Source organism: Panthera tigris, chromosome C1 (genome assembly GCF_018350195.1).
Source record: "Panthera tigris isolate Pti1 chromosome C1, P.tigris_Pti1_mat1.1, whole genome shotgun sequence".
Classification (NCBI taxonomy): domain Eukaryota; kingdom Metazoa; phylum Chordata; class Mammalia; order Carnivora; family Felidae; genus Panthera; species Panthera tigris.
In genome coordinates this window covers 23,588,138-23,614,128 of record NC_056667.1, presented here as the reverse complement: position 1 = coordinate 23,614,128, position 25,991 = coordinate 23,588,138, and the positions used below count along the sequence as shown (strand labels likewise).

Sequence of the window (25,991 nt, the reverse complement as noted above, 5' to 3'; positions counted from 1 at the left end):
TGCCTCTCTCCTTCTCTCTAAGAAGTTTTCACTTATTTATTTTTTGTTTCAGAGAGATTGAGAGCATGCGCGGTCAGGGGAGAGGCAGAGGAAGAGAGACAGACAGACAGACAGACAGACAGACAGAGAGAGGGAATCCCAAGCAGGCTCTATCTCATGACCCTGGGATCATGACCTGAGCCAAAATCAAGAGCCGGATGCTCAAGCTACTGAACCACCCAGGCTCCCTCCCCCACTTTCTCTCTTGCTCACATGATGTCCCCTCTGCCTTCTCCCATTCCTCTTGACCTGGCTGGCTTCCACGCATTCTTCAGGATGTCTGGCCTGACTCCTGGCCCGTGTCAGGTGTCCCTTCAGTGCACCCCTGTGCACCTGTGCTGCCTCCACCCCTGCACCCCCCCCACGATCCAGGAGCTCCCTGGAAGACGTGTCCCTGGCCACTGCACCCCCAGCACCCCCAGCACCCGGCAAACCCAGTCACGTCCATGCCGATCTGTCACACCCACACATGGAAGTGATGCCTGGCCTACGGTCAGTCGTCGGCTCACACCAGGCCCTGGGGCTGAACCAGGAGCCTGTCTGTAGCCCCTCTCCCTCCCTGCATCACCGTGCACCTTCAGAGATGGGAACTGATCTTATTCTTTGAGCACCTGCCGGGCGCGTCACGGAGGCTGCTTCATCCGTGCCTCCCAACAGCTTGGGAGTGGGCGGCGTTTTCCCGGCTGATGGATGAAGAGCCAGGGCCCAGAGGGGAAAGACTTGCCTGGAGTCCCACAGAAGCCCCACGGCTTCCAAGATTCACTGGGTCTGAGCCAGCTTGGCTGACTCAAGTGCACGCTCTTCTCCACAGCACACTGAGTCTGGGTGATGGGTCAGATTCTTCTCTGCATTCCCTAAGGCACCTGACCCAAAGCAGGTGGCAAGGACTACGGCTACAGCAGGAAGGAGTAGGACCCTGGAGGCAGGCCAGAGGTGGGCAGGGGCTCAGGGCTGGCACTGGTAGGACACCAAAGATGGCCTCCTCAGCCACCCTGCACAAACTCCCCTCTCCAGCCTGACTCTGGCCTCACCACCCCTCGTGCAGACACTGTTCCAGGCCCTTTCCTGGCCCCCAGACTTCCTTTTTCCAAAGCCTCTCCTTCTCCAGTAGCCTGCCCCGCCTCCACCCCAAGGCTCCCCATGACCTACAGAACAGAGCCCAGGTCCCTCCTCTGACCCCCTCAGCTCTGACATTCTGTTTCCACCCCCACACTGGCCCCAGATGGCATGGGGACCGCACCCAGGGTGAGGGGCACAGAACATGGGGAGGCACGTGCACTGGCTTGTTTATTGCATAAAGTCTTGGAGACTCGGTAAGGCACGGAGTCTGGGAAGGGGGCGGGGTGCCCTGGGGGACGTGGTCAGGAATATCCAGGCCTCAGTGCTGGGCACCCCATCGTGGGGAGTGCTCCCACTCTTCGAGTGGCTCTGAGTGCTTCTCTCCTTCAGGACCCTCTCCTGGGGAGCCTGAGCATAAGGGGCCCTTTTTTTCCCAAGAGGGGGAGTACAGGTGACAGGGGACAAAGGTAAGGAAGAGGCAGCTCTGTGGTCCGGATCTCATCCCTGAAGGCACTAAGAACAGGGGGCCCAGCTCAGAGGCGAGTCCTGGAGGGGGGTAGGGGTAGGGGCTCAGCGTGGCAGACTCACTGAGCCCGGAGACTCCGAGCGGGCTGGCTGCAGGGGGCCGCCTCAGCTGAAGTCTCGGTTCGGCAGGAGGAGGGGGGCCACCAGGGTCCACAGGTAGAGGAGCAACCCCGCCCAGCTGGCACAGATCTTCACCCACACGGCTGTCCACGTGCTGATCATCTTCCGGGCCTCGCCGGGTCTGCGACACATCATGATCCCAGTGAGCCGGGCCCCCGGCGCCGTGACCGCAGATCTGGCCCTGCCCTTACGACCCCGGTGCGACCTCTGACCTCGACTCTGGCTCTGACTCTGTAACCCTAGCCTTCCTCTCTTGATAGGTTTGACACCTGGCCTTAGCTGTGTCTTTGACCCCAGATGTAGCTTTCGACAAATACCACCGACCTGACCCTGACCTCAATTTCAACACTGACCCCGTCCTAGACTATGTTATAACCTCACTTGGGGACCCTGGAGCTCCAGTCCTGACCTCCAACCTGGCCTCTGACCCTCAATCCTGTAACTCCATCCCTGGCCCCTGGTCTTATGACCAAGTTCTGATATCTCTGACCTTAAATCTGCCCCTTGACTTTTAAATCGTAGCTCCTTGACCTGGAAACTTCAATCCTGGCTTTACGGCCTGCTAGCCCCAATTTTAACCCAATGGCCAAATCTGTGACTTTGTGTGTGCCCAATCCCAACCCTTGACCTCATGACTCTTACTCTTGACCCTGTGACTTTGATTCTAACCCCACACCCTAAATCCTAACCCTCCCGCCGTGAATCCCAACTCTGACCTCAGAATGCAAATCACCACCCATGATCTGTACACCCTCTTGTGCCCTGCACAAGCCCGCAGTCGCCTCCTTCTCAGGGGCTTAGTGAAGGTGCCAGCTGCCGAGCAGGGAAGCTGGGGCACGGACGGGCAGGCTCTGTGGAGGGTCCTGGACATCACCCAAGCCTTGAGCATCAGGAAGAACCCAGGGAGGGGCCAGAGGAGAGGACACGTGTGCCCCACACGTCCTGGCACGGCGGGTTCCATCCGTGCGCGGCCAGGCTGCACGCACCTGTACCAGTTGGTGAGCGTCATCATTATGTGCAGGGACGCGAGCACCAGGCAGAAGTGGAAGAAAGAGTAGCTGTAGGTGACGCCATCGTGCTCATTGTCGAAGGCCCGGCCCCCGCAGGTCGCCACCTGCTGCTGCTGCGTGGCCTCCAGCGCGGACGGGCACTCCTCTGTCTGCATCAGGTTGTTAACCTGCCGGTGGTCCGAGGAGCGCAGACTGTGGGGGGAGGGAGGAAGGAGGCAGGTGGGCAGTTCCAGGGGGCCTCGTGAGCCAGGGCGTCGGTCACAGCAATGGGCACAACGGTTCTGGAACCTCGGGCCCGGTGACCTGCTGGTTAGGCGCTGGGCCCAGAAATTATCTAACTGCTTTGACTCTGAACTCCACTCCCACTCCCTCCGTGGCCTGAGGCAAGACACGTGACCTCTCTGAGCCTCTGTAAAATTGGGGAGAACGGCACCTCCCTCGTAGGCTTGCCAGGAGGATTAATAAAGTAAAGCCCCTCGCACTATGCCCGGCACAGACTATAAACTAAAGAAACAAGCACTGTTACTCAGGTTGTCCATTCACCAGGTCTGTAAACAGGTACTGAGTACCCAGTACCGCCAGTGACATGCCAGGTATGACATTCACTAATAATGTTAATCATTAAGAACGCTCATTTGCTATTAAGTTCGTTTTCCTTCTACTGGGTGAGCAGTTTTACCAATTATGTCCCCTTTCTTCATGTTTATAATTTAAAAATACAAGAGTAATGGTTTTTTGTCATTTCTTTTCTGTAATGAGGTCTTGGTATTTTTAACAGTATTTAATAGTTTGAGACACAAGGCAATGTCGTGGATCCAACTTGCATTTAGAAAAAAAGTGACAAGAAGGAGCTCTGGGCCCCAGCCCCACCCCATCAAGTGGAGAAGTCACTGACTGAGCTTTCGCTGACCCCGATCACCAAAACATCATGCTGACATCTAATACACAGGAGCCCAGGTCCCAGGGACGTAGCTGGGCATAGCTGTTCACACTTCTTTGCTTCCTGGGTTCTAAGAACCATGCTAAGAGCAGACAGGCCCCTGGGGTGCCTGGATGGCTCGGTCATTTAAGCCCCTGACGTTTGGTTTTGGCTCAGGTCATGAGCTCATGGTTCGTGGGTTTGAGCCCCACACCAGGCTCTGTGCTGACAGCATGCAGCCTACTTGGGATTTCTCTTCTCTCTCTCTCTCTCTGCCCCTCCCCGGCTTGCTCGCTCTCTCTCTCTCTCTCTCTCTCTCTCTCAAAAAATAAATGTATCAACATAATAAGAAAGATAAAAATAAAAAAAGAACAGACAGGCCCCGGGGCTCTCAGAGCCGCTGCCCAGTGACCACAGGCTGGGGAGGCGTGCGTTCCGGAAGCAGCGGGCAACAGCTCGGTGCCTGGATCGCCACCAGCGGGGACCATGTCCTCAAGGTCTGCGGCCACTGCATGCTCACGGCCTCAGACAGGCGGCTGCTCCTCCTGGGCCTCCAGTTTCCTTTTCTGCAAATTGGAGGTGATGTGGGCCTTTCCAGGTTGAAAAAGGGATCAAATGAGGTGATGAAGAGAGACGTTTGTGAACTGCCCAGGCTTGGCTTGGAGAAAGGGTTTTGAAAAAAAGGTCAAAACAAAACAAAATGTGCAACGGCCTCAAAATGTTCCGAGACAGGTGTGCTGCTCTTAGGGGAACGGGCCCTGACCGGATGGACGACTCAGGGAGAAGAGAGGAGCAGCATAGAGGCTCCCTCCTGGCTGTGAGGGGAGACATGGGAAGCAGCGCTGGGAGCCATGTGGGGCCTCGAGGAGGCAGTAATGAGTCAGCCAGATTGAGTGTAAACAGCAGTTCTGCTCAGTATTAGTGTCTGGTGACCCTCACAAAACAGTCACTCACCGCCACCCAGCTGTGCAAATAAATGTTCACAGCTATTTGCAATAAAAGCAAACACTTGGCTCCCACTCCCTGCCAAGTTCTTTTCTAAGTGCCTTACACATACTGACTCATCTATAATCTTTCAACAATCCAGTGAAGTAGGTACTATTTTTATCCTTATTTTACAGATCAGCAAACTAAGGCACAGAAAGAAAGGTTAAGTGACCTGCCAGAGATCACCCTGTTGGTGAGTGGCAGTGACAGGTTCAAACACAGGCAGTTTGGCTCCAGGGTCCATACCGATAAACACTTGCTAAGATGCCCCTTTAAAAAAAGTTGTAATTGGCACAAACAACAGACACTCAGATCAATGGAACAGAATAGAGAACCCAGAAATGGACCCACAAACGTATGGCCAACTGATCTTTGACAAAGCAGGAAAGAATATCCAGTGGAATAAAGACAGTCTCTTCAGCAAGTGGGGCTGGGAAAACTGGACAGCGACATGCAGAAGAATGAACCTGGACCACTTTCTTACACCATACACAAAAATAAACTCAAAATGGAGGAAAGACCTAAATGTAAGAGGGGAAGCCATCAAAATGCCCGAGGAGAAAGCAGGCAAAAACCTCTTTGATCTTGCCCACAGCAACTTCTTACTCAACACGTCTCCAGAGGCAAGGGAAACAAAAGCAAAAATGAACTACTGGGACCTCATCAAAATAAAAAGCTGCTGCACAGCGAAGCAAACAATCAGCAAAACTAAAAGGCAAACAACGGAATGGCAGAAGATATTTGTAAATGACATATCAGATATAAAGGGTTAGTATCCAAAATCTATAAAGAACTTATCAAACTCAACACTCAAAGAAAAAAATAATCCAGTGAAGAAATGGGCAAAAGACATGAATAGACACTTCTCCAGAGAGGACATCCAGATGGCCAACCGACACATGAAAAAATGCTCACCATCACTCATCATCAGGGAAATAAAATCAAAACCACAATGAGATACCACCTCACACCTGTCAGAATGGCTAACATGAACAACTCAGGCAACAACAGATACTGGCGAGGATGCGGGGAAAGAGGATGTCTTTTGCACTGCTGGCGGGAATGCAAGCTGGTGCAGCCACTCTGGAAAACAGGATGGAAATTCCTCAAAAAATTAAAAATAGAACTGCCCTAGGACCCAGCAATTACACTACTAAGTATTTATCCAAGGGATACAGGGGTGCTGTTTCGAAGGGACACATGCACCCCCATGTTTATAGCCGTACTATCGACAATAGCCAAAGTATGGAAAGAGCCCAAATGTCCATCGATGGATGAATGGATAAAGAAGATGTGGTATATATATATATGTGTGTGTATACATATATATATATATATACAATGGAGTATTACTTGGCAATCAAAGAGAACAAAATCTTGCCATTTGCAACTACATGGATGGAACTGGAGGGTATTATGCTAAGCGGAATTAGAGAAAGACGAATATCATATGACTTCACTCATATGAGGACTTTAAGACACAGAACAGACGAACATACGAGAAGGGAAGCAAAAATAATATAAAAACAAGGAGGGGGACAAAACATAAGAGACTCTTAAATATGGAGAACAAACAGAGGGTTACTGGAGAGGTTGTGGGAGGGGGGATGGGCTAAATGGGTAAGGGGCATTAAGGAATCTACTCCTGAAATCATTGTTGCACTATATGGTAACTAATTTGGATGTAAATGTAAAAAATAAAATTTTAAAAATAAATTAAAAAAAAAAGTTGTTATGTGGGTGCCTGGGTGACTCAGCCGATTGGGCATCTAGTTCGGCTCAGGTCACGATCTCACGGTTCGTGGGTTTGAGCCCTGCATCGAGCTCTGTGCTTGGAGCCTGGAGCCTGCTTTGGACTCTGTGTCTCCCTCTCTCTCTGCCCCTCCCCCTCTTGTTCCCTCTCTCTCTCTCTCTCTCTCTCTCTCTCTCTCAAAAATAAAAATAGACATTAAAAAAATTTGTTTTAAGTTGTGTGATCTTAAGTATGAGCTGCCCCCTCTCAGGTGACACTGTAGGGGTCACGACCACCCTGGGCATTGGAGGTTACCCTCTTCCTTTTATGAAGAGGAAAGTGAAGCTCAGAAAGACCACACAGCAGGTGAGTGACAGAGCCTGTACCTGCTGACCCCAGTCCAGGCTTCTCCCCTGCCCCCACAGGCGCCTGCCCCTACCGAGCTGGGCAAGTGCCAGCCGGATGTGCAAGAAGAGTCCCTGGCCCAGGAGGCAGCGTCCAACCCTGCCTCTGCAGCCCAGTCATGCTGTGCCCCCCTGAGGGACTCGGTTTCTCCACTAGCACAATGCTAGACATGCACGTGTCGAGCGCGCCTCCCGGCCTGGTGTCTTGGCTCCCACATCTTCCCCTTGCTCGCGCCATCAGGCCCCGCCAACATGACACCTCCCCAGAAGCCAGACCCCCCCACTCTACCTGATGAAGACGGTGCACAGGATAAAGATGATGAGCCCCACGATGCTCGGTGCATCCCACCAGTGAGTCTCGTAGCCCTCGGGGCCTGCCAGGATCGTCCCGTTGCTCAAGTGGGTCAGCAGGTGAGGGTTGCATTTCTGGTCTAGGGATGGGAGACCAGTCACCCTCAGCCCATGAAGGCCAGGTCTGAGGTAGGGCAGACAGCCAACCCAAATGGACAGACAGACAGACATACAACTGACCATCCAAATCCCAGCGACAGACAGAACTTAGCAGACAGATGACAGGGAAATAGATCCTGGAACAGAGAGGGTCCTCCTACTCCCTGAAGGACTAGCATGAGGAACAGGCTGGGCTGAGGTGTCCCTGACACCTGTGAGGGTCTCCAGCTCCCCCCAGAAGGTCGCTACTGACCCAGGAATGAGCCCAGGCTTCCTCGAAACCAGGCCTGTACTCACCAGGGACACTGGACAGGGCCAACCAGGTGACAAATGTGGTGTAGAGCGTGATGACGGAGGCCTGCAGCAGACCCGAGTTGGGCTGGGCGTCCTGGCAGAGGCAATCCATCAGGAAGACCCCGTCAGACGTGGGGGACACCCCACCCACACCTAGCCCACTCCCTCCCAACCAGGGGACCTCAGAAAGCCCCAGCACCCTAGGGCCATCCCACCCCACACCCTTCGGGAAAACACAGTACCCAGGCCACCCACCACCCACCCCGGCTGCCCAAACATGGAGTCTCCATTCTCTCTCTTAACAAATCATCTCAGTCTCTCCCCTGCTGAGAACGCTTCACTCTGAATTAAATCCCTCCAGGTTCACCCCCTCGCCCCCTCAAGCTCCTCCCTGCCCACCTCCCACCGCAGGGCAGCCACAGTGGCCTCCTCTCTGTCCACAGAACCCACCAAACCCTCTCCCCCACTCAGGGCCTTTGCACTTGCTATGCCTGCATCCAACTCTAGATTTTGGCTCAGGTCACGATCTCACTGTTCATGGGTTCAAGCCCCACATCAGGCTATGCGCTGGGAGTGCAGAGCCTGCTTGGGATTCTCTCTACCCCCTCTCTCTCTGCCCCTCCCCCCGCTTGTTCTCTCTCCATTTCAGAAAGAAAGAAAGAAAGAAAGAAAGAAAGAAAGAAAGAAAGAAAGAAAGAAACTAACTTTAAAAAAAAGCACAGGGTCTGGAGCCAGTCTGCCTGTTCCACCCCTAGCTCTGCCCCCTACCAGCTGGGTGACCTCAGGCGAGTGTCTTTCCTCCTCCAAGAAAGTATGAAAGTGGAAAGTGGGGACGATGATGGTGCACGACTAAATGACAGGACAGATGCCATCAACTGGTAGCTATTGTTATTCTTCCCCCTCTTCTCCACAGCTGTATCCCCAACACCTACAAGAGGGCCTGGTACACAGTAAGTGTTCCGGAAGTATTTGTTGAATGAATACTGATTGCTGTGTGAGCTGGGACAGAGGGATCACCCTCTGTGGGCTTCAGTTTTCTCATCTGGAAATGAGGCTCTGACCAGAAGGGAGGTTCCCCACCTTTCTGCTAAAGACCCTCAAAGGCTACCCAAGCTAGCTGTGAAGTCCCTGGTGGGACGAGATCCCCAACCACGAGGCACCCCTGGGCTCAGAGGCTTTCTGAAAAGCACACGATGACCTGGGGAGCCCCACCCATTACCCTAGATGTTCTGGGACTAGAAACTGTGGAACTCCCAACACCCCTTATTGAGGGGTCTAGGAATTGTTGCTCAGTGGTCCTCCCTGACGGTCTCCCGATTTCCATAAAGACAACAATGATAACAACAGTTAATGTCTGATGGATACTTATACTCCCGACCCTGTTCTGTGTGCTCACAAACTCGATCTCCATCCTGCAAATAACTCCAAAGACTAGGTATTAGCCTCATTTTTACATTTGAGAAGAGAAAAGCACAGAGAGGTTAAGGCACTTTCCTAAAGACACCCAGCATGTAGATGTGCAAACTGGGACTCCAACCCAGGGAGGCTGACTTGGGAGTCCACACTCTTAGCCCAAGCCTCTGTGACTAACAGCCCCGTCCCAGGACCCCAAGGTTCCCACCAGAAGTCCCACACACCAAGGGGCCTGGCATCAGGATGGGCAAAGACAGGCGGGCTCACCTGGACCTTGGGCAGGACGGCGACAATGGAGACGCAGACACAGAGAGTGAGGTTGAGGCCGATGAAGACCTTGCCCTCGTAGCAGGGCCCGGGGTGGGTATAGTAGATGAACAATAGCGTCACGGCCGCAATGGACAGCGTGTAGAAGAGGAGGGTGAAGAAGAAGAGGCCTGGGCAGGAAGGGTGGCAAGCAGCAGAGTCAGGAGGCACAGGGACCCCCGAGCCCTCCGGGGGCTTGTCGGGCAGTCCCCTGTGTGAGCCCTCAGCTTCCTCATTGGAGGAATGACATCGGAGTCTCCTGAATGTCTGTCATTCACCAACACCTGAACTGAGACGGCTCCCTTGCCATAAAGAAGTTAACCATGCAAAGAAATATGACGGACACACAACAGTCTTTTAAAAAGCCAACTGGAGGGGCACCTGAGTGGCTCAGTCAATTAAGCATCCGACTTCGGCTCAGGTCATGATCTCACGGTTTTTGAGTTAGAGCCCCACATTGGGCTCTGCGCTGACAGTGCAGAGCCTGTTGGGATTCTCTCTCTCTCTCTCTCTCTCTCTCTCTCTTGCTCTCTGCCCCTCACCTGCTTGTTCTCCCTCCCTCTCTCTCTCTCGCAATTAAAAAAAAATGAAAAGTCAACTGGATGCATAGTGACCTGCTGAAGCCCTGCTCTCTGTCAGAGAGACCAGCGTGAGAGAGGCGTGAAACCAGACCAGCTCCTGAGTGAGCCTTTCTCCTTGATCGGCTCAGAAAGACAGCTGAACAGGCACCCATCCTGCCACGGGGGCTTCAGTGACCGAGTGTCATTTGGCTGGGTCTGGGCTGGCTGTGCGTGGCCCATCCTGTGGGAACCGCTGAACTCAGACCCCGCCAAGGCCTCTCCAGTTCGGCTCTCCTCTGACCACCCCCTCAAGTGACCCCAGAGCCAGATGCCCCGTCCCTCCATCTGCCCTGGACAGTTCAACTGCTGCCCTGGGGCAGGGGGCTGTTCCAGATGCCCTCGAGGCTTTCCTGTAGCTGCGGGGACGCCCTGACGCTCAGGAAGTCCCAGTCCCCGGGGTCTGGAGGCTGAGTGGCGGTGCTCACCTGCATACCAGGCCCGGGAGTCACATTCCTCAGCCTTGCCCAGCCACCGCTGGTTCCAGGAGTGCGCGAAGTCGATGAACAGCACCAGCTGGATGAGGATGAAGAGGAAGGAGCCCACGACACCACAGTAGAACCAGACTGGGTGGGGAGAGGGGAGGGAGAGGTGAGGGGAGAGGAGGCGAGGCCGTAGGGGAGCAGCCTGAGCGCCAGGCTTCCTGGGATTTACGCAGCAGGCACGCTCCCGTTGTCTCCCTCTCACACACATTTATCCAGTCGACAACCGTTCATGCCACGCCCCTGCGATGGCGACACTGAGAAACAGCAGAGTCCCTGGTCTCAGGGATGTCCCTAGCCATGCACAGAGATGCTGCGTGGCAGGTGGCAGGGTCAGGTTGAGGCACGTTCCGCAGGCCCCCCCACGTTGTCTAAAGGCCATGTGGCCAAGCACCAGGGTGCTGTCTCCCTGGGTGGGGGGGGGCAGCGACCCGGCCAGCAGCCTGGGGTCTGTGTGCCGAGGCAAAGAGCAACCCCCACCAGTGCTCCTCCCTCTGGAGACCCCACCTCCCCCCTGGGAGCCCCCATCCCTCCCACCAAGGCCGCCTACCGTTGGAGAAGGAGCCGTCAGGGATGTAGAATGCGCCCACGGTGATGCCCACGAGGACCAGGAACTTAAAGAACCAAAATCTATTGGGGGTGGCGAGGAGAGCCAGGGGGGCTAAGTGGGGGGTGGGCCCCAGAACTCCCACCCCCAAAGAGCAGGTACTGGGACAGGTGAAGAGGGACTTTCTAGTGGTCTGCTGGGCACAGAAAGTCTGTCCTGGCCCTTGAAAAACCTGAGGGGCAGAGGGAAGGACCAAGCTGGAGTGACAGTGATCACCCAGGTTCCTGCCCCAACCGTGTCACTACAGTGCTGTGTGGCCTTAGCATGTTCTTGCCCTCTCTGACTTACTCATCTGAGAAGTGGGAGCAACTAGCTGAGCTGATCTCTGTGCTTTGGTGGCTCCTGAGTGGGGGCAGGGCCTGGGCTGGAGTCGGGCAGGGGGTCCTAGCTGCGGGCAGGAGGGGCGCCCTCACCCGTTCTGGATGGCAGCCCTGGGGTCCCGGCTGCTGCGCACACAGAGCATGAGCAGGGTGAAAAGGAAGAAGAAGGCTGCCGTCGCAAAGCACATGCGGTAGACGGCGCGGTGGCCGAGCAGGGAGCCACAGTCGATGTGGCCCTGCAGGACGACGGGGGTCCCGGCCCCCTCCTCACACACCCACGGCAGCTGAGGGGAGAGAGAGCAGCGTGAAGGCCCCTGCCCCCGGAACCCCGGGCCGACTCTGCCAAGGCCTGCCATGAGGGAAGCCCCCTCCTTCCCCTCCATCTGCACCCCTGCCCACCGCTGGGGCTGAACTCCTGAGAGTGAGCGTCCCCCCCCCCCACCCAGCCCGGGACAGATGGGGACACAGGGTCCAGTCACAGGTCGTTACTCTCTGCGTGTCTCCCTGCTGTCGCACCTGCAGCCTCAGGACCTCATGGCTCTGTCGAAAGCAGGGCTCCCCCTAGTGCTCTCCTCCATCACCCACATCAGAACCCCCGGAGATTCTGGGGGAAAGTGAGACTCCAGGGCCCCTCTCGGAGTCTCTGAGGCGGGGGCTGAGAGTCTGCATTTCTAGCACACTCCCCAGGGCATTCGTACCTTCCCACACGCGCACACATGTCAGGGCCACTGGCCTAAATGTCGCCCTGGATCTGTGCCAGGCTATGAAACGCGGAGAGGAAGGGAAGAGAGGACCCCAAACGGGGCTTGAGCACTAAGGAGGGGACAGCATGCCCCGGGGCCAGTGTCCAGGGGACAACGATGATTAGTAAGATTCTCCAAGGGAGACTTATGAGAAGCCAGAACTCCCACGTGAGGTTCAAACTCTCCTCCCCACGTGAAGAAACGCCCCTGTCACCAAGCCGGGTCACTCCTGCCCAGCGTCCTCAGAGGGCTGGGCACCCCCAGCCTGCAGCAGCGGGGCCTTCGCTGCGGGCCAGTCCTCCAGGCCACCTCGCTCCCCTGCCTGCCCTCAGGGCCGCTCACCTTGTAGAGCTGACTCTCCACACCAGGGCTCAGCATGATGACGGACACCAGCACCCCCAGGAAGAGGAAGGCCGTGAAGATGAGGCGGGTCACGGTGGAGTTAGGACTGGAGGGACAGCAGCTGCACAGGATGCAGGGGGCAGAGCCGCAGAGGCAGGACGCCTGCAGGGGAGGGCAGGACGGCACCCTTACTCCCCCCCTCCTCTCCCCTTCCCCATCCGAGCAGGAGCACCCATGACCACCCCCCCTTCCCTGTCCCCGAATCCTAGGCGAGCCTGCCCTCCTCCTGCCAGACAGGGGCGCACCTCCTCCCCAGATATTATCCCATTTAACTTACAAGCCCCAGAGGAAAGCAAGCCTCGAAAAGGTTGGGTCACACTGTTTCTGATGCAGGGGGAAGCAGAGTGGTAAAAGGTAAATAGATAGATAGATAGATAGATAGATAGATAGATAGACAGATAGATAGATAGATAGATAGAGCGATCCATCTAGAAGACCAGCTCTGGCCCTGATAAGCTGTGTGACCGTCTTTAACTCACTCAACCTCTCTGAACCTCAGTTTCCCCTTCTATAAGGTGGGAATCATAACGGTACCTACTTGTCACAGGAATTTTATTTCATTTTATTAATGTTTTATTCATTTTTGAGAGGGAGTGAGCAGGGAGGGGAAGGGGTGGGGGAGACAGAGGATCTGAAGTGGGCTCTGAGCTGACAGCAGTAAATCCGATGCGGGGCTTGAACTCACGAACTGTGAGATCATGACCTGAGCTGAAGTCCGGACACTCAACTAACTGAGTCACCACATGCCCCAGGAATTTTAAATTGTAACCCGCTCAGGCTTCCTTTCTCCGCTCCCTGCTTAGCTTCTCTCCATAGGACTTACTATCATCTGACTGGCCTTCTATTTTACTCATGTGTGTCCCCCTCCTGTTTCTAGCACGTCAGCTCCACCAGGGCAGGGGTTGTGGTCGTCCCAGAAAGCGGGGGATAGTGCCTGGCTCACAGCAGGAGCTCAGTGACTACCTAGTGAACAAAGGCAAAGTGTCTGGCATAGCCCCAGACATATGTTAAGACCTCAAGAAACATTCAGAGAAACGCCTGCTGAATGAATGGAATGTAGAATTGTGAGTGGCTGTGATTTCCTGCTCCGGGGCGGTCTAACCCTTTCCCTCTCCCGGTTCCTCTGCCCAAGCTGGCGCCAGTCAGCCCCTGGCCTCCCTGGGACTGGCTGAAATCACTCTGGGGGCTGCTGATGCCACAGTATTCACAGCTGGCGCCCCAAAAGAAGGCTGACCCTCCTGGGAACCGGGCCCGCCACCAGATATACCTGGTCACCCGTCTGTCTTCCCCCAAACAGCCCCAGCTCCTCACCCAGGCATTTAAGAGTCAACAGCAAGAAGGACACCAGCTCTGCCCTCCTACAGGAACACACTCAACGATCATTACGCCTGTCCTGGTAGGTGCTGCCCTGAGAGTCACTGAGGGGGGCCCACTTTAGACTGGGGGTAGCGGGTCCCCTCCCTGAACAAGTGACATTTAAGCTGAGCTGGAGAATGAGGAGGCTCTCTCCCGACCAAGGGGAAGAAAGAGTGTTCCAGACAGAGGGAACAGAGGCGGAGGCTGCTCTGGGGCAGGCAGGAGCCGGACGATGGAGGAAGAGAAAGAGGCCGCTGTGACGGAAGCTTTGGCGAGCAGGGAGTGGCGAGGTTGGCCAGGCTGGCGGGGCCCGGCAGCCACGTGTTGAGCCTAAGAGCAGAGGGCATCCATCAAGGGGTTAAAGCTGGGGACAGGAGCAGCCTTACACTGCGGGACTGGCTCTACGGAGAGCAGGCTGAGAGGGACCCAGCACCCTACTTTCTGGACTGGTCACCAGACTCACAGCACAGTCTGCTTGAAATGTAGCTGCCCTCCCGTCTCCCCTTCCCTTCTTCCCAAGAATAGAAACGCCCCTGGAAATGCCCCGTTACCCATCTCTCTCCCCCGCACAGCCAAGTACAGTGAAATGAAAGACTTGCAGAACGAATTTCTTCTTCATGGCCCGAATCATAACTTGTCCAGCAGCTCACGGTTACGCCTTGCGGCACTCACCGCAAGCCCTGCCTCCTACCCCTGGCCACCTTCTGGGGGGTGAGGGGACAAGCAAATGCCAGAGAAGTGTTTTACAGACATAAAGAACATTCTGGCTATCAGACAGACTGGCTATTAGTCCCATTTTACAGATGAGGAAACTGAGATCAGAGAGGTTAAGAATGTGCCAGAGTCACCCGGCAAGTGGACAGCAGTGCTGAGAGCCAAGGAGTGATAGTGACAGCTATCCTTTATGAGTTATCCCGTCCCAGGCACCCTGATAAGCAAGCACCTTACCTACATTAAGTGTCGCTGACACTATGGAGTAAGTGTGTCGTAACCTCCCACGTACAAATGGGGAAAATGACTCAGACAGGCGACACGACCAAGGTCACACATAGCAAGTAAGCTGAGGACCTGGGGTTTGAGCTCATGTCCGTCTGTACCAAGGGCTCACTAGCTCATCAATGGCAGTCTCATTTAATGTCAAAACAGTCCCTCCAATGCCAGAAAAAGCCAACGGGGGCCCACAAGCACTGACCTCGGGAGCCAGAAGTTGAGGCGCCCGAGTCACAGCCTGGCTCTGGCTTGTTACCATCTCCGTTTGAGACCTAAGAAAAGCTTCCCCACTGCAGTCAGGGAAGGGGGAGGGGGCTTGGCCTTTCAATTCACTCGAATTCTTGGAGATCAAAATCCAGGTGTTGCTGACACTCGAAACCTCGGAATTTTCCCAGGGCCGGCAGCCAGACAGACCAGACCGGGGAGAGAAAGACACACGCCAGCCGCCACCACCAGTGGCTTCCGGTGGGTTCTTGGGCACCTTGCAATCGTTCCTACATTCTGACCGGGTCGCTCCACCTCCACCGTTGCTGCTACAAGAACCTCTTCCTACAGAACTACCAGCTCACGCGAGCAAGGGCAGACACGTGCATACACGCATACACACGCGCACATGCAAGACCATCGCGGCACTGTTCACACAAGGAAAGGACTAGGGGAAAACTGAAAAGAACTAAATGCCCATCAAGACATCGTGGTCCTCCCCTAAGAGGGATTCTCTGCTGAACGCAGCAGATGCGTAGATGATACTTAAGTGGGTACGTGTAGCTAAACAGAAGTCAATATAAATTATGCCTCAATAAAGTTGATTTTATTACTAAGGAAGAAAACTTTTAAATGAAGACAAGGGGCGCCTGGTTAAGCGTCCAACTTCAGCTCAGGTCATGATCTTGCGGTCCGTCGAGTTCAAGCCCGGAGTTGGGCTCTGTGCTGACAGCTCAGAGCCTGGAGTCTGCTTGGGATTCTGTGTCTGCCTCTCTCTCTGCCCCTCCCCGGCTCTCAAAAGTAAACAAACGTTAAAAAAAATGTTTTAAATTAAGACAAAAATAAAATGGACACGATGCTTTAGGTTTTACGGGCCTATGAGAATCTCAAAAGACTGCAAATAACTTCAATGTCCTGCACCAGGGGCCAGGGGTGGTCCATTTACTCCAAGGACCGTAACAGGGGCAGGAAAGAAAAAAGTCACCGGGCTGCAGAGCAACACGGACTAACATGTATGATGCAATGTGAGAAGCCAAGGCAGCCACGGAGCTGCTCCTGTGCTACGATTACAAACCCCCTCCCCCAAATGCACTCAGGGGAACCGCAGCAACAGAGAGGCACCAGAACACTGGCTGTGTCCCAGCAGCAGCCGGGTCCTCGGGAAGGGGAATCAGGTAGCCCCGCGTCTCAGCGTTTTCAGGCTGCAGGGCTCCTCGGCATTCAACTGGTCCAGACTTTCTAATGAAGAATCACCCGGAAGGTAGCCTCTGCCGTTCACACACTGCCAACAACGAGGAGCTCACCTCACTACTTGAGGAGCTCAAGTCATCGTCTCACGGTTTGTGGGTTTGAGCCCCACGTCAAGCTCTGTGCTGACAGCTGGGAGCCTGGAGTCTACTTCGGATTCTGTGTGTGTGTGTCTCTCTCTCCCTCTCTGCCCCTGCCCTACTTTTGTGCTCTGTCTCTCAAAAACAAACATTAAAAAAATAAATAAATAAAGCTGTATTGTTTAAAACAAACTGGCCCTCCACTTCTGGGTATTAGTCAAAAGCAAGGACTCAAACAGGTATCTGCACACTCAAGTTTATAATAGCGTTATTCACATCAAAAGGTGGAAGTCAACCAAGTATCCGTGGACCACAAAACGCGGTCTATCCATACAGTGGAATATTACTGAGCCTTAAAAGGGAAGGAAACTCTACACATGCTACAACACAGAAGAACCTTGAGGACATTACAGTGAGTGACACAAAGCAGAAAGACAGAGAGCAGACTGGGGGGTTACCAGAGGCTGGGGAGAGGGAGGTGGGGATTATTACTGAATGGGCAGGGAGTTTTCAATTTGAGAAGATGAAAAAATCCTGGAGATGGAGGGTGGGGCTGGCAGCACAACAATGTGAATGTAGCTCACTGCCACTGAACCCCCACACTTAAAAATGGCTACACTGGTCAGTTTCATGTGATGTGGATTTCACCACAAGAAGGAAAAAGGAGGGGGCAGTTTTCAAAGAAGAGTGAGCACTTAGCTAGGTGGGGAAGGGAAAGGTGTTCCTACAAGGGGATTGGCACCTGCTAAGCTGTGAGAAACACAGTAGCTTCGGGGCAGCTGGCAAGAGAGGCTACAGGGGTGATGGAAGGGACGGCCAAGGTCCCTGCGGGCAGTGCCAGGGAGTCTGCACTTTATCCTGAAAGCCATGAGCAAGACTGGTGCGGAGGAAGCAGAGCATCAGATCTGCATTACAGAAATGTCACTTTGGGCACAGACGGAAGACAGACGGAGGGGGTGGTGGGCGGTACCTCTGGGAACAGGGCGAGAGCGCTGGTGGAACAGATTCCAAAAGGGAAGGAAGACAGATCCCAGAGTTTTTGTTGTGTGCTTTAACTCACGATATTTCCCCCTCTCGTTCATTTGGGATGATATCATTTCGATATCATAAAAACAGGCCTCCATTTTAAATATATATACCATGTTTCCTAAGATAAATTACAAGCTCCTTGAAAACCAAAAAATAAAAGGTTAAAATGCAATCTTTTCAAGATTAAAAAAAATTTTTTTAATGTTTATTTATTTTTGAGAGCAAAAGAGCAGGAGTGGGGGAGGGGCAGACAGAGAGAGGGAGACACAGAATCCCAAGCAGGCTCCAGGCTCTGAGCTGTCAGCACAGAGCCCGATGCGGGGCTCGAACTCACATGACTGTGAGATCATGACCTGAGCTGGAGTCAGACACTTAACTGAGCCACGCACAGGCGCCCCGTTAAGATTTTATTCTTAAGTAATCTCTACACCCAACCTGGGGCTCAAACTCACAACCCCGAGATCAAGGGTTGCATGTTCTTCACTCATATGAGGACTTTAAGAGACAAAACAGATGAACATAAGGGAAGGGAAGCAAAAATAATATAAAAATAGGGAGGGAGGGGCGCCTGGGTGGCTCAGTCGGTTGAGCGTCTGACTTCGGCTCAGGTCATGATCTCGCGGTCTGTGAGTTCAAGCCCCACGTCGGGCTCTGTGCTGACAGCTCAGAGCCTGGAGCCTGCTTCGGATTCTGTCTCCCTCTCTCTCTGGCCCTCCCCCCATTCATGCTCTGTCTCTCTCTGTCTCAAAAGTAAATAAATGTTAAAAAAAATTTAAAAAAATAAAAATAAAAATAGGGAGGGGGACAAAACATAAAAGACTCTTAAATATAGAGAATAAACAGAGGGTGGCTAGAGGATGTAAATTAAACAATAAATAAATTAAAAAAAAAAAAGACTTGCATGGTCTACAGACTGAGCCAGCCGGGCACCCCTAAAATGGTAAATTTTATGTTATGGATATTTTGCCACAATGATACAAAAAACTGGTCCCAGCAAGGATGGGATGCACCTTGTAGACTTCATGAACAGCCCCATTACTGGCTGAGCCAACCCAGGACTAGACGAAATACAAGAGAGAAGAGATCAGCCCCCAAAACACTCAGTGCACGCTCACTTCCCCCTGCAGCACTAAGAGTAATAGCCTTTTCCCCACCGTGGAACTCAGTTTCCTCTGCCATAAAATGGGCTCCTGTGGGCAGGACAGTGAAGTGGCTCAGACAGAGCCCAGGCTCTACAATCAGACAGCCGGGATGTCACGGGCTTGACCACTTCCTCGAGTGTGGTCTTGAGCATTTTATCACCCTGGGGTGCTTCGAGTAGCCACTGCAGGCCAGCTTCCTGCTAAATATACTGGTGTGTTCATCTCAGTTCCATTTCATCGTCCCAACTGAGAGAGGCCCCACCGTTCTCCCCACTTCCTAATCTCTCAGCCCTAGGGAGAGGGGACCAGTGGCTGCCCACGGTCACACAAGCAGAGGAGATGGAGGGGCCGAAGTCACTGCCCTCACCAGGATCTGAGTCCCATAGTTTGACCCTTTCCTGCTCCCTCACACGTAGAGGGCAGAGAATTAGATTCTACGGCAGGCAGATATTCAAGGAGGCCCTCCCGAAACATTCGGCCGTGTGCTGGCTTGCCCTGTGACTCCCATCCTGTTGTGCGCCCATCTTTGCTTATTTTATTTTATGTATTTTAGAGAGAGAGTGAGAGAGAGGACGAGCAGGGGAGAGGGGCAAAGGGAGAAAGAGAGAATCCCGTTGTGGGACCATCTTATCTTCTCTGAGCCAGGACTCATGCTCGGCCCAATACAAATGCTGACCGAAGGGCATGATGGGCAGATGCAAATACCTCAAGGCTAGAAGTCTTCTCCAAGGATCCTCAGACTCCAGAATGTTCCAAAGATGCCCAGGAGCCCCCTATTAGAACTTTGCTCCTATGGGGCAAATCTCCATTGAAACAGGTTGTTATCAGTGTCCAGTCACACCTAACTGCACCGCTTAATACTGTGTGGCTGTGGAGAAATCACCTTCCCTCTCTGATCCAGTTTCATCATTTGTGAGAATGATTAACTACCTCACTGGGGTCACTGTGAGGACTGTATGACGGGATACATATATAGTGCTCACTGCAGTGCTGGTCTGTGCCACCACCAGACAGCGCCTGGACCAGGAAATCAGATTTTAATCTTGACTGTGCGGTTCCCTATCCGTTCACTGTGCAACCTTTGGAAAGTCAGCTAACCTCTCTGAGCCGCAGTTCTCTTCATCTACGTGTTGAGGGTTCGAGCAAACCTGTCATGTGGCTTCTGGTCTCAGCCTTGTAGGATTCCGTGACTCAGTGACCAGCTTGGGCTCCAGAGGGAATTCTCCACCCACCTTTCCAAGATGATAATAACAATAGCTCCATTCACTATTGGCCAGGAACTGGGTGGGGCACTTTTCAATCTTCCTCAAATGGCATTATGAAGGAGGCGGAGAGACCAGGCACAGGGGATTGGCAGGTCGCCCCTCAACGGGTGCCACTCCCAAGCGAGCGAGCGAGCGCAGCCAAATGGAAATCTGGTCAACTTGGAGGAAGCTCTCCCTCCCCCACCAGGAAGCAAACCCCTCTTGGCCAGGAGAGCCAGCCCAAACCTAGAATTCACTGGGCAGAAAGGGATCTCGGGGACCAGCTCTTGATTCTGCACACGTGCGCCCCCACACACTTCACAGGTGGGTAAATGGAGGCCCAGAGAGGACAGGGACTGTCCAAAGACCCACTCTACAGCTTTGCTGTGCAGATATCACTCTCAGAAAATGGTTGTGAAGTAAATCGCTAGATCCCTAAGTTGCCACCCTTACATCCCATCCTGACGCACACACAAATCAGGGACAAAGGAAAGCGAGTCCTGAGATTCAGCAGCCACCAGACCCCCCTCTTCCTCTCTGTTCTTCTTTGTGTAGGGCAGAGGGGGAGGGAGCTGCCTGAATGAACCTCGGGTTTAATGAGGGGAAGAGGGAAAGGAGAGGGGGCTGGGAAGAGGGAAAGGAGAAGGGGCCTCCCAGCCGGGGTCTGGCTGAAGCTCCTCCCCTTTGCTGGCTGCGGGCCCCAAAGCAGAGGCTGGCTGCCCCCCACCCCAGGTCCCTGGGCCCAGGCGCCCAGGTACTCCCCCCAGTCTCTCAATTCCTGGGTTTTCCAACCCAGAGTTGGGCCCGGTGGCGGTGACAAACCAAACCGACCTCACTCAGGGGTGGCTTAGAAAGGCGGATGGGGGCTTCCTCCCCACCCGCATTTCAGGCTATGGGGCCCAGAGTGGGAAGGGGCTGGGGTTCCTTGGGGAACTGCCCGGCACTTAGCGTGAACCAGGCTGGATGAGGCAGAGACAGAGACGGACGCAGAGAGACAGAACTGGACGGTAGGACAGACGGACAGACACCCGTGAGACAATAACCGATGGAGCAGCCACGGGCGGACAAAGACAGTCGGATAAATGACCGGACAGAAACAGATGTCAGACAAATACACATGGACAAACTGAGGCAGGCGGGCAGGGCGACAGGCTGACGGACGGACTGCCGGAGGGACAGAGAAAGACACACCGCAGAGAGGGGCAGGGACCAGGCGGGCCACACAAAGAATCATAATGTCCGAGAGGGAGACGAGGGGCGCCCCGCGAGGAAGTTGGGCCAGCGGGGGCCGCGGCGCGCACCCCCACCCCGGGCTCTGGGCCTCAGTGTCCCCAGTCCCCGGGAGGGGCGCCCGCCCAAGGCCCTCCCCTCCCCCCGCAACCCCGGCGCGCCCCGACCCCTCCCCCCGCGGCGGTAACCCGAGCCCCGGACACCAGCTGTCCCCGGCGTCCGCGGGTCCGGGATGGGGGTGGGGGGACCGAGGGACACGGGGACCCGAGGGGCGAGGTGGCGGGGTGCGGGTCCCGAAAGACAAGTTTGGAGGAAGGAAAAAGAAGAAACTATTTGGAGGAAGACGACGGGACAAAAGTGCGGGGCCAAAGAAGGAGCCGGCGGCGCGCGGGCGGGCTCGGGGCTCGGGACTCACGCAGCTGAGCAGGGAGCAGGCGCCCAGGCAGGCCCCCATGGCGGCGGCTCGGGGCGCGGGGCGCGGGGCGCGGGGCGCCGGCGGCGGGTTCGCTGGGGCTCCGGACGCCCGGTCCTGGCCCCGCCCCCGCCCCGCCCCGGCCGGGCCCCGCCCCCGCCCCGCCCAGCCCCACCTGCCGAAGCCGCTCGTCGCTTTCCGGCGGCGCTCGGAGCCTCCCGAAACTCACCTGGGGCAGGTGCGCCCGGGCGAGACCGGCAGGGAAAGTGAGCGGGGGGCCAGGATTCCCGGCGGCCGTGCGAGCCGTGCCGCCGACCCGACTCTGCCCCGGGTGCAAGTCCTGGTCCAAAGCGAGGGTTTGGAAATACCGAGACCCGGGTTCGAGTCCGAACGAGGCCACGGTGCGACCTTACAACACTGCCCCCCTCCCAAGGCGCTGAGGCCAAGTTGTGGTCACCCCAAACCCCTCGGTGTAGAGCCTCTACCCAAAACATAGGTGTTGAATGGCGCATGATTGGATAAAGAAAGTTGGGCAAGTCGCTTCGCCTCTCTGAGCCTCAGTTTCCCCATCTGTAAAGTGAGGATGCCCACCTCATGGGGCTGTTACGACCCATAATAGATGCCTGACAAATGTGAGCTCTTCGTCATCCCTGTTGCTCCTAAGACCCCGGCCTCACACTCTTGCAGCCATCCTTCCCTCCATCCACCTGTTGACTCCTGTCTTGGGTCACCCGCTCCCCTGAGCCATTCCTGCTGGCCGGCTTATTGCTGCCTAGAGATGCCCAAACTCTGGCCCCCAGCTAAGGAGGTCAGAAGGGGTGGGTGGATCACATTTCCAGCCGACCACACTGCAGGGTAGGTGGGAGAGGCCCAGAAGGGGAGCTCTGTAATTACTCTCAGTTTACCCTCCAGCCCTCTCCTCACCCAACCCTATACAGATAATGTTAGGGCAGGAGGTCTAGGTGCCTCACAGCTGGCCCTGGGGCCAAAGATCCGGCCTGACTGCCTCCTTGGGTGATTCATAGGGTGTCAGGCTATTAATTGTGACCAGGACTGTTCCACAATCACACCCTACAGTTTCCCTCCTCTACACTTTTGTCCACATGACTGCCTCCCCCGCCGCCACCGGAAAGTCTTCCCCACTCCCAGAAAGTCTTTTTTTCTCCTTGCCCCCCTTTCTTGGAAGACTTTTTCTCCTTGCCCCCCACCCCCCTGGAAGCCTTGCTCACGTCCCATACCTACCTTCTCAGTAAAGAGAACGACCAACACCTCCAAACCACTACCCGGCCCAATTAGGAACGAATATCCGCCAGCTTCTATGTGTTTCTACCAAGCAGGCCCCTGTTACGGCCTCACAAATAACTAAAGTTACCACAAAGCTCGAGCATGTACCAAATTCTGTCACCCACACGGTCCCATTCAAGCCCCACAATAACGCTGAGAAGTAGACTAATTGCCCACCCCAACCAATTTGCAGATGAGGAAACTGAGGCTCAGGGAGGTAAAACGATGTGCTATATGGCAGCTGAGCACGGAACGAACAGTGGCCGTGACTATGGCGTGTTCTCGTTATCGTTACTCAAGGCCACACAGGTCAGAAGGGCGGGGCCGGAAGACCACCAGGCCTGGCCTTGACCTCAGAACCCAAGGTCTGCCCCTGACATCTCACTGCCTCTCTTGGAAAGCAGAGGTGACGATACCCTCTCTTTCTCTCCAGTAATAAATAGGCGCAGTGCTGGCATAGTCTGAGACCCTCAAGAGACTTTGTCCAAGTCGCGTCTATGCCAGCACCAGGCCTGGCACGCAGTAAGTGGTTGGTGTTTGCTGAATGAATGCATATCTGAATTCTACTGTAAGCCTAGTTTCCTCAGCTTGGTTGTGACTGATGGTCTGATCCCCAAAGAGCCCATTCCCGGCCCTCTTCTCTCCAGCCATCCTCTGTGTCTGGAATGCTACCAAGCAGTCTGAAGTGAGCCCTTCTCACAGTTGTCCACCCCTGGGTCAGCTTCTTCTGACACTTGTGCCCCAAGGGCCTAAGGCTTCCTTCCTGAGCCTCTGCCTGTCTCCCACAGCCTGATCCAGGAGGAGGAGTCCAAAACCAAGATAAGCAAAACCGGGGGGGGGGTGTCACTTCACCTCCATCACCTCCCCTGAAATGGGGGTGCTCATGCTGCTTAACTTCACTGAGCAGTTGTGGACATGGAGAAAGCACTCGAAGCAAGAAGCAGTCGTCTGAAAGGAGGGAGGGATTGACAGGACCCCAAATACAAAGACCCAACTGCGTCTGGTTTTAGGTTGCCATTTTCCGGAGCAGAGTGATGCACGGCCATTGTCCCGGTGCCCCCCTCCCCGAGATCCTCAAGACCGAGGCGCGCGGCCCCCACAGCCCCCACGGCACCCTGCATGGAGGGGCCGCCCGCGCTGTGGATAACTCACTGGGCTGCTTTCTCCCGGCGACCCCTCCTCCTTCAGCCTCATGCTTCTCATCTGTAAAATGGAGACCATCATTTTTGCTTGAGCTATCTCAGGGGATTATTGAGAGGTGAAATGAGGAGGTAGACAAAGAGGCTTCGTTTCTTGCATCTTGCGCAGCCCGCCCAGCCCTCTCCCAGTCTTGAACCTCCTGCGTGGACCAGAGTCACTCTGTCTCTCACGCCTCCGGAGGCAAGATCACGGTCAGCAGCTTCTCTGAGCCTCACTGGAGGTGGGGGACTCAGGATCATCACAGCTTTTCCAACCACATCAAACTATGTCAACTGTGCCCATTGAGAGAAATATGCAAGAGTTCTTTGGTCCATCCCTCTGTGCCTCTCACCCAACCCAGGCAGGTGCTCAGCTCTCCAGATGCCAAAGGAAACAGTCTCTACCTTCTTTGCCACTCACCCCAAGGCTTCTCCAATCTGATCTCAGCGGGCCTCAGTTTTCAAATCTCAATATAAGAATAATCCCCTGATCAAGCTCCCAGTGACCCCCAGCATTCCCCGGTCCATTCTTGTCCCATCCTTTCTTACCATTCTCCCGTCCATAAGGACTCAGATGCACTCCCTTTGATCCTCCTATCTGCTGGGCCTCGCTCTCCCCACTGGCCTCCACTTCCTGCTTCTGACCCATTTAACAGAGTGGGGCTGAGGCTATCTCTCATGAATATGCATGTGGGATAATGAGGGCTTGGGACTGGAGGAGGATGTGGGGAGTGGTGTTCACTAAGCACCCTCCATCCGCTCTCCCCCTACCCAGCCCCCTACCAAGGCTGTCCTCCCCCCTCAAGGTGCATGGGAGTTTGGGGCAAAGGTTGAAATCATAGTCATAATCATAATAATATCCACAGCAACCATTTTAAAGTGCCTACAACACGCCAGGCACCCTGCTAAGAGCATCTCCTGTAAGATGCTTTTAAGGTGGAAACCATTCTCCCCCTTTAACAGATAAGGACATTGATGCTCCAAGAAGTTAAGTACGGCACACGTGAGCCATATGTACAAGATACACAGTGATTACACTCAGGGCAAAAACGGAACCCAGGTTTTGTCGGGTACTCCTAACCCCCGCCACACAGATGCACAGGACCAAGCCCAGAGACCTCCCTGGCCGTGGGGTCACATTTGGACCTCACACCCCAGCAAATGAGCTCATAGTGGTCTTCGGTGGCCAAGGCTTTGGGAAAGGATCCAGGTACTGGAATCGACTCCATCTGTATGGAAACAGGGAAACAGGCAGACAGGTGTGTGCACGCAGTGCATGTTCCCACGTGTGCAGATGTGTGCATGATGCATGTGCGAGCATTGATGAACGCACACAATGTCGTGCGTGCCTGGACGTGCGTGTGACGGGGTGCCCCCGAGGCTGCTCGGTGTATGCACTGCTCTGCCACGTTTGTCCTGTTTTCAACCGACACTCGGAGGGGGCCTGCCACGTGCCACGTGCTGGGGACTCCTGGAGGGACAGTCTGGTGGGCTTTGCACCCATACGCGGTAACACTCGGAAAGGATCTTTGCGGGAGGTGCTCTATGGAGGGACGGGGCTAGGAGGTGAAGGAGAAGGCGGGTGAGAGCAGGAAAGGTGGGACACGGCAGGGTAGGAGCTGCCGGGGAGCCCCTGACACTTGCCACAAATGAGGAGTGAGGAGCCAGCCAGGACCTGGCATGGGCTCCATGAGGGTCACAGGTCTGAGGAGTCATAAAGGTCTCTGGATCCTTCCCTCACAGACATCAGGGGGGTGCTGTGAATGCACACGTGGGCACCGTGTGTGTGTCTGTGTGTGTGTGAGTTTACACGTGTGTGCACGGGTGATTATGTGCGGTGTTTGCTTGTGGAGACGCATACATGGAGTACACAAGTGTGAATAGGGGACACGGGTGAATCATACATGGTGTGTGTGTGCACATGGGGGCTTTGCATGTCAGTGTGTGTGATACGTGATGTGTGTGCAGCAGGACCTGTGACTATCAGGGAGGAGGAGGAGAGAAGAACGTCATTTGGCCCAGGCCTCTCATTCATGAGCCTCAAAAATTCACCAAAAAATATGGGGTGCCTGGCTGACTCAGTTGGTTGGGCATCTGACTTGATTTTGGCTTGGGTCATGATCCCGGGGCCATGGGATCAAGCCCTGCGTCAGGCTCCACACTGA

At 54.7% G+C, this 25,991-nt stretch overlaps 1 protein-coding gene across 2 annotated transcripts; it reads right to left on the bottom strand.

Annotated features, from left to right (window-relative positions):
• Positions 1-213: 213 nt before the first annotated feature.
• On the bottom strand, positions 214-23,851 carry SERINC2 (serine incorporator 2). Of its 2 annotated transcripts, none has more exons than XM_042996840.1 (10): positions 23,801-23,851; positions 12,370-12,531; positions 11,378-11,568; positions 10,908-10,987; positions 10,304-10,441; positions 9,220-9,389; positions 7,543-7,633; positions 7,085-7,226; positions 2,730-2,945; positions 214-1,864 (listed from the first exon to the last, which is right to left on the bottom strand). In XM_042996840.1, exons 1-10 carry the CDS (start codon positions 23,849-23,851, stop codon positions 1,729-1,731), a joined length of 1,377 nt encoding a protein of 458 aa, XP_042852774.1. In that variant the 3' UTR covers positions 214-1,728. The 2 variants fall into 2 exon arrangements, with proteins under 2 accessions (XP_042852774.1, XP_042852775.1); XM_042996841.1 differs by lacking the exon at positions 23,801-23,851 and adding an exon at positions 21,368-21,472.
• Between the last annotated feature and the right edge of the window lie 2,140 nt (positions 23,852-25,991).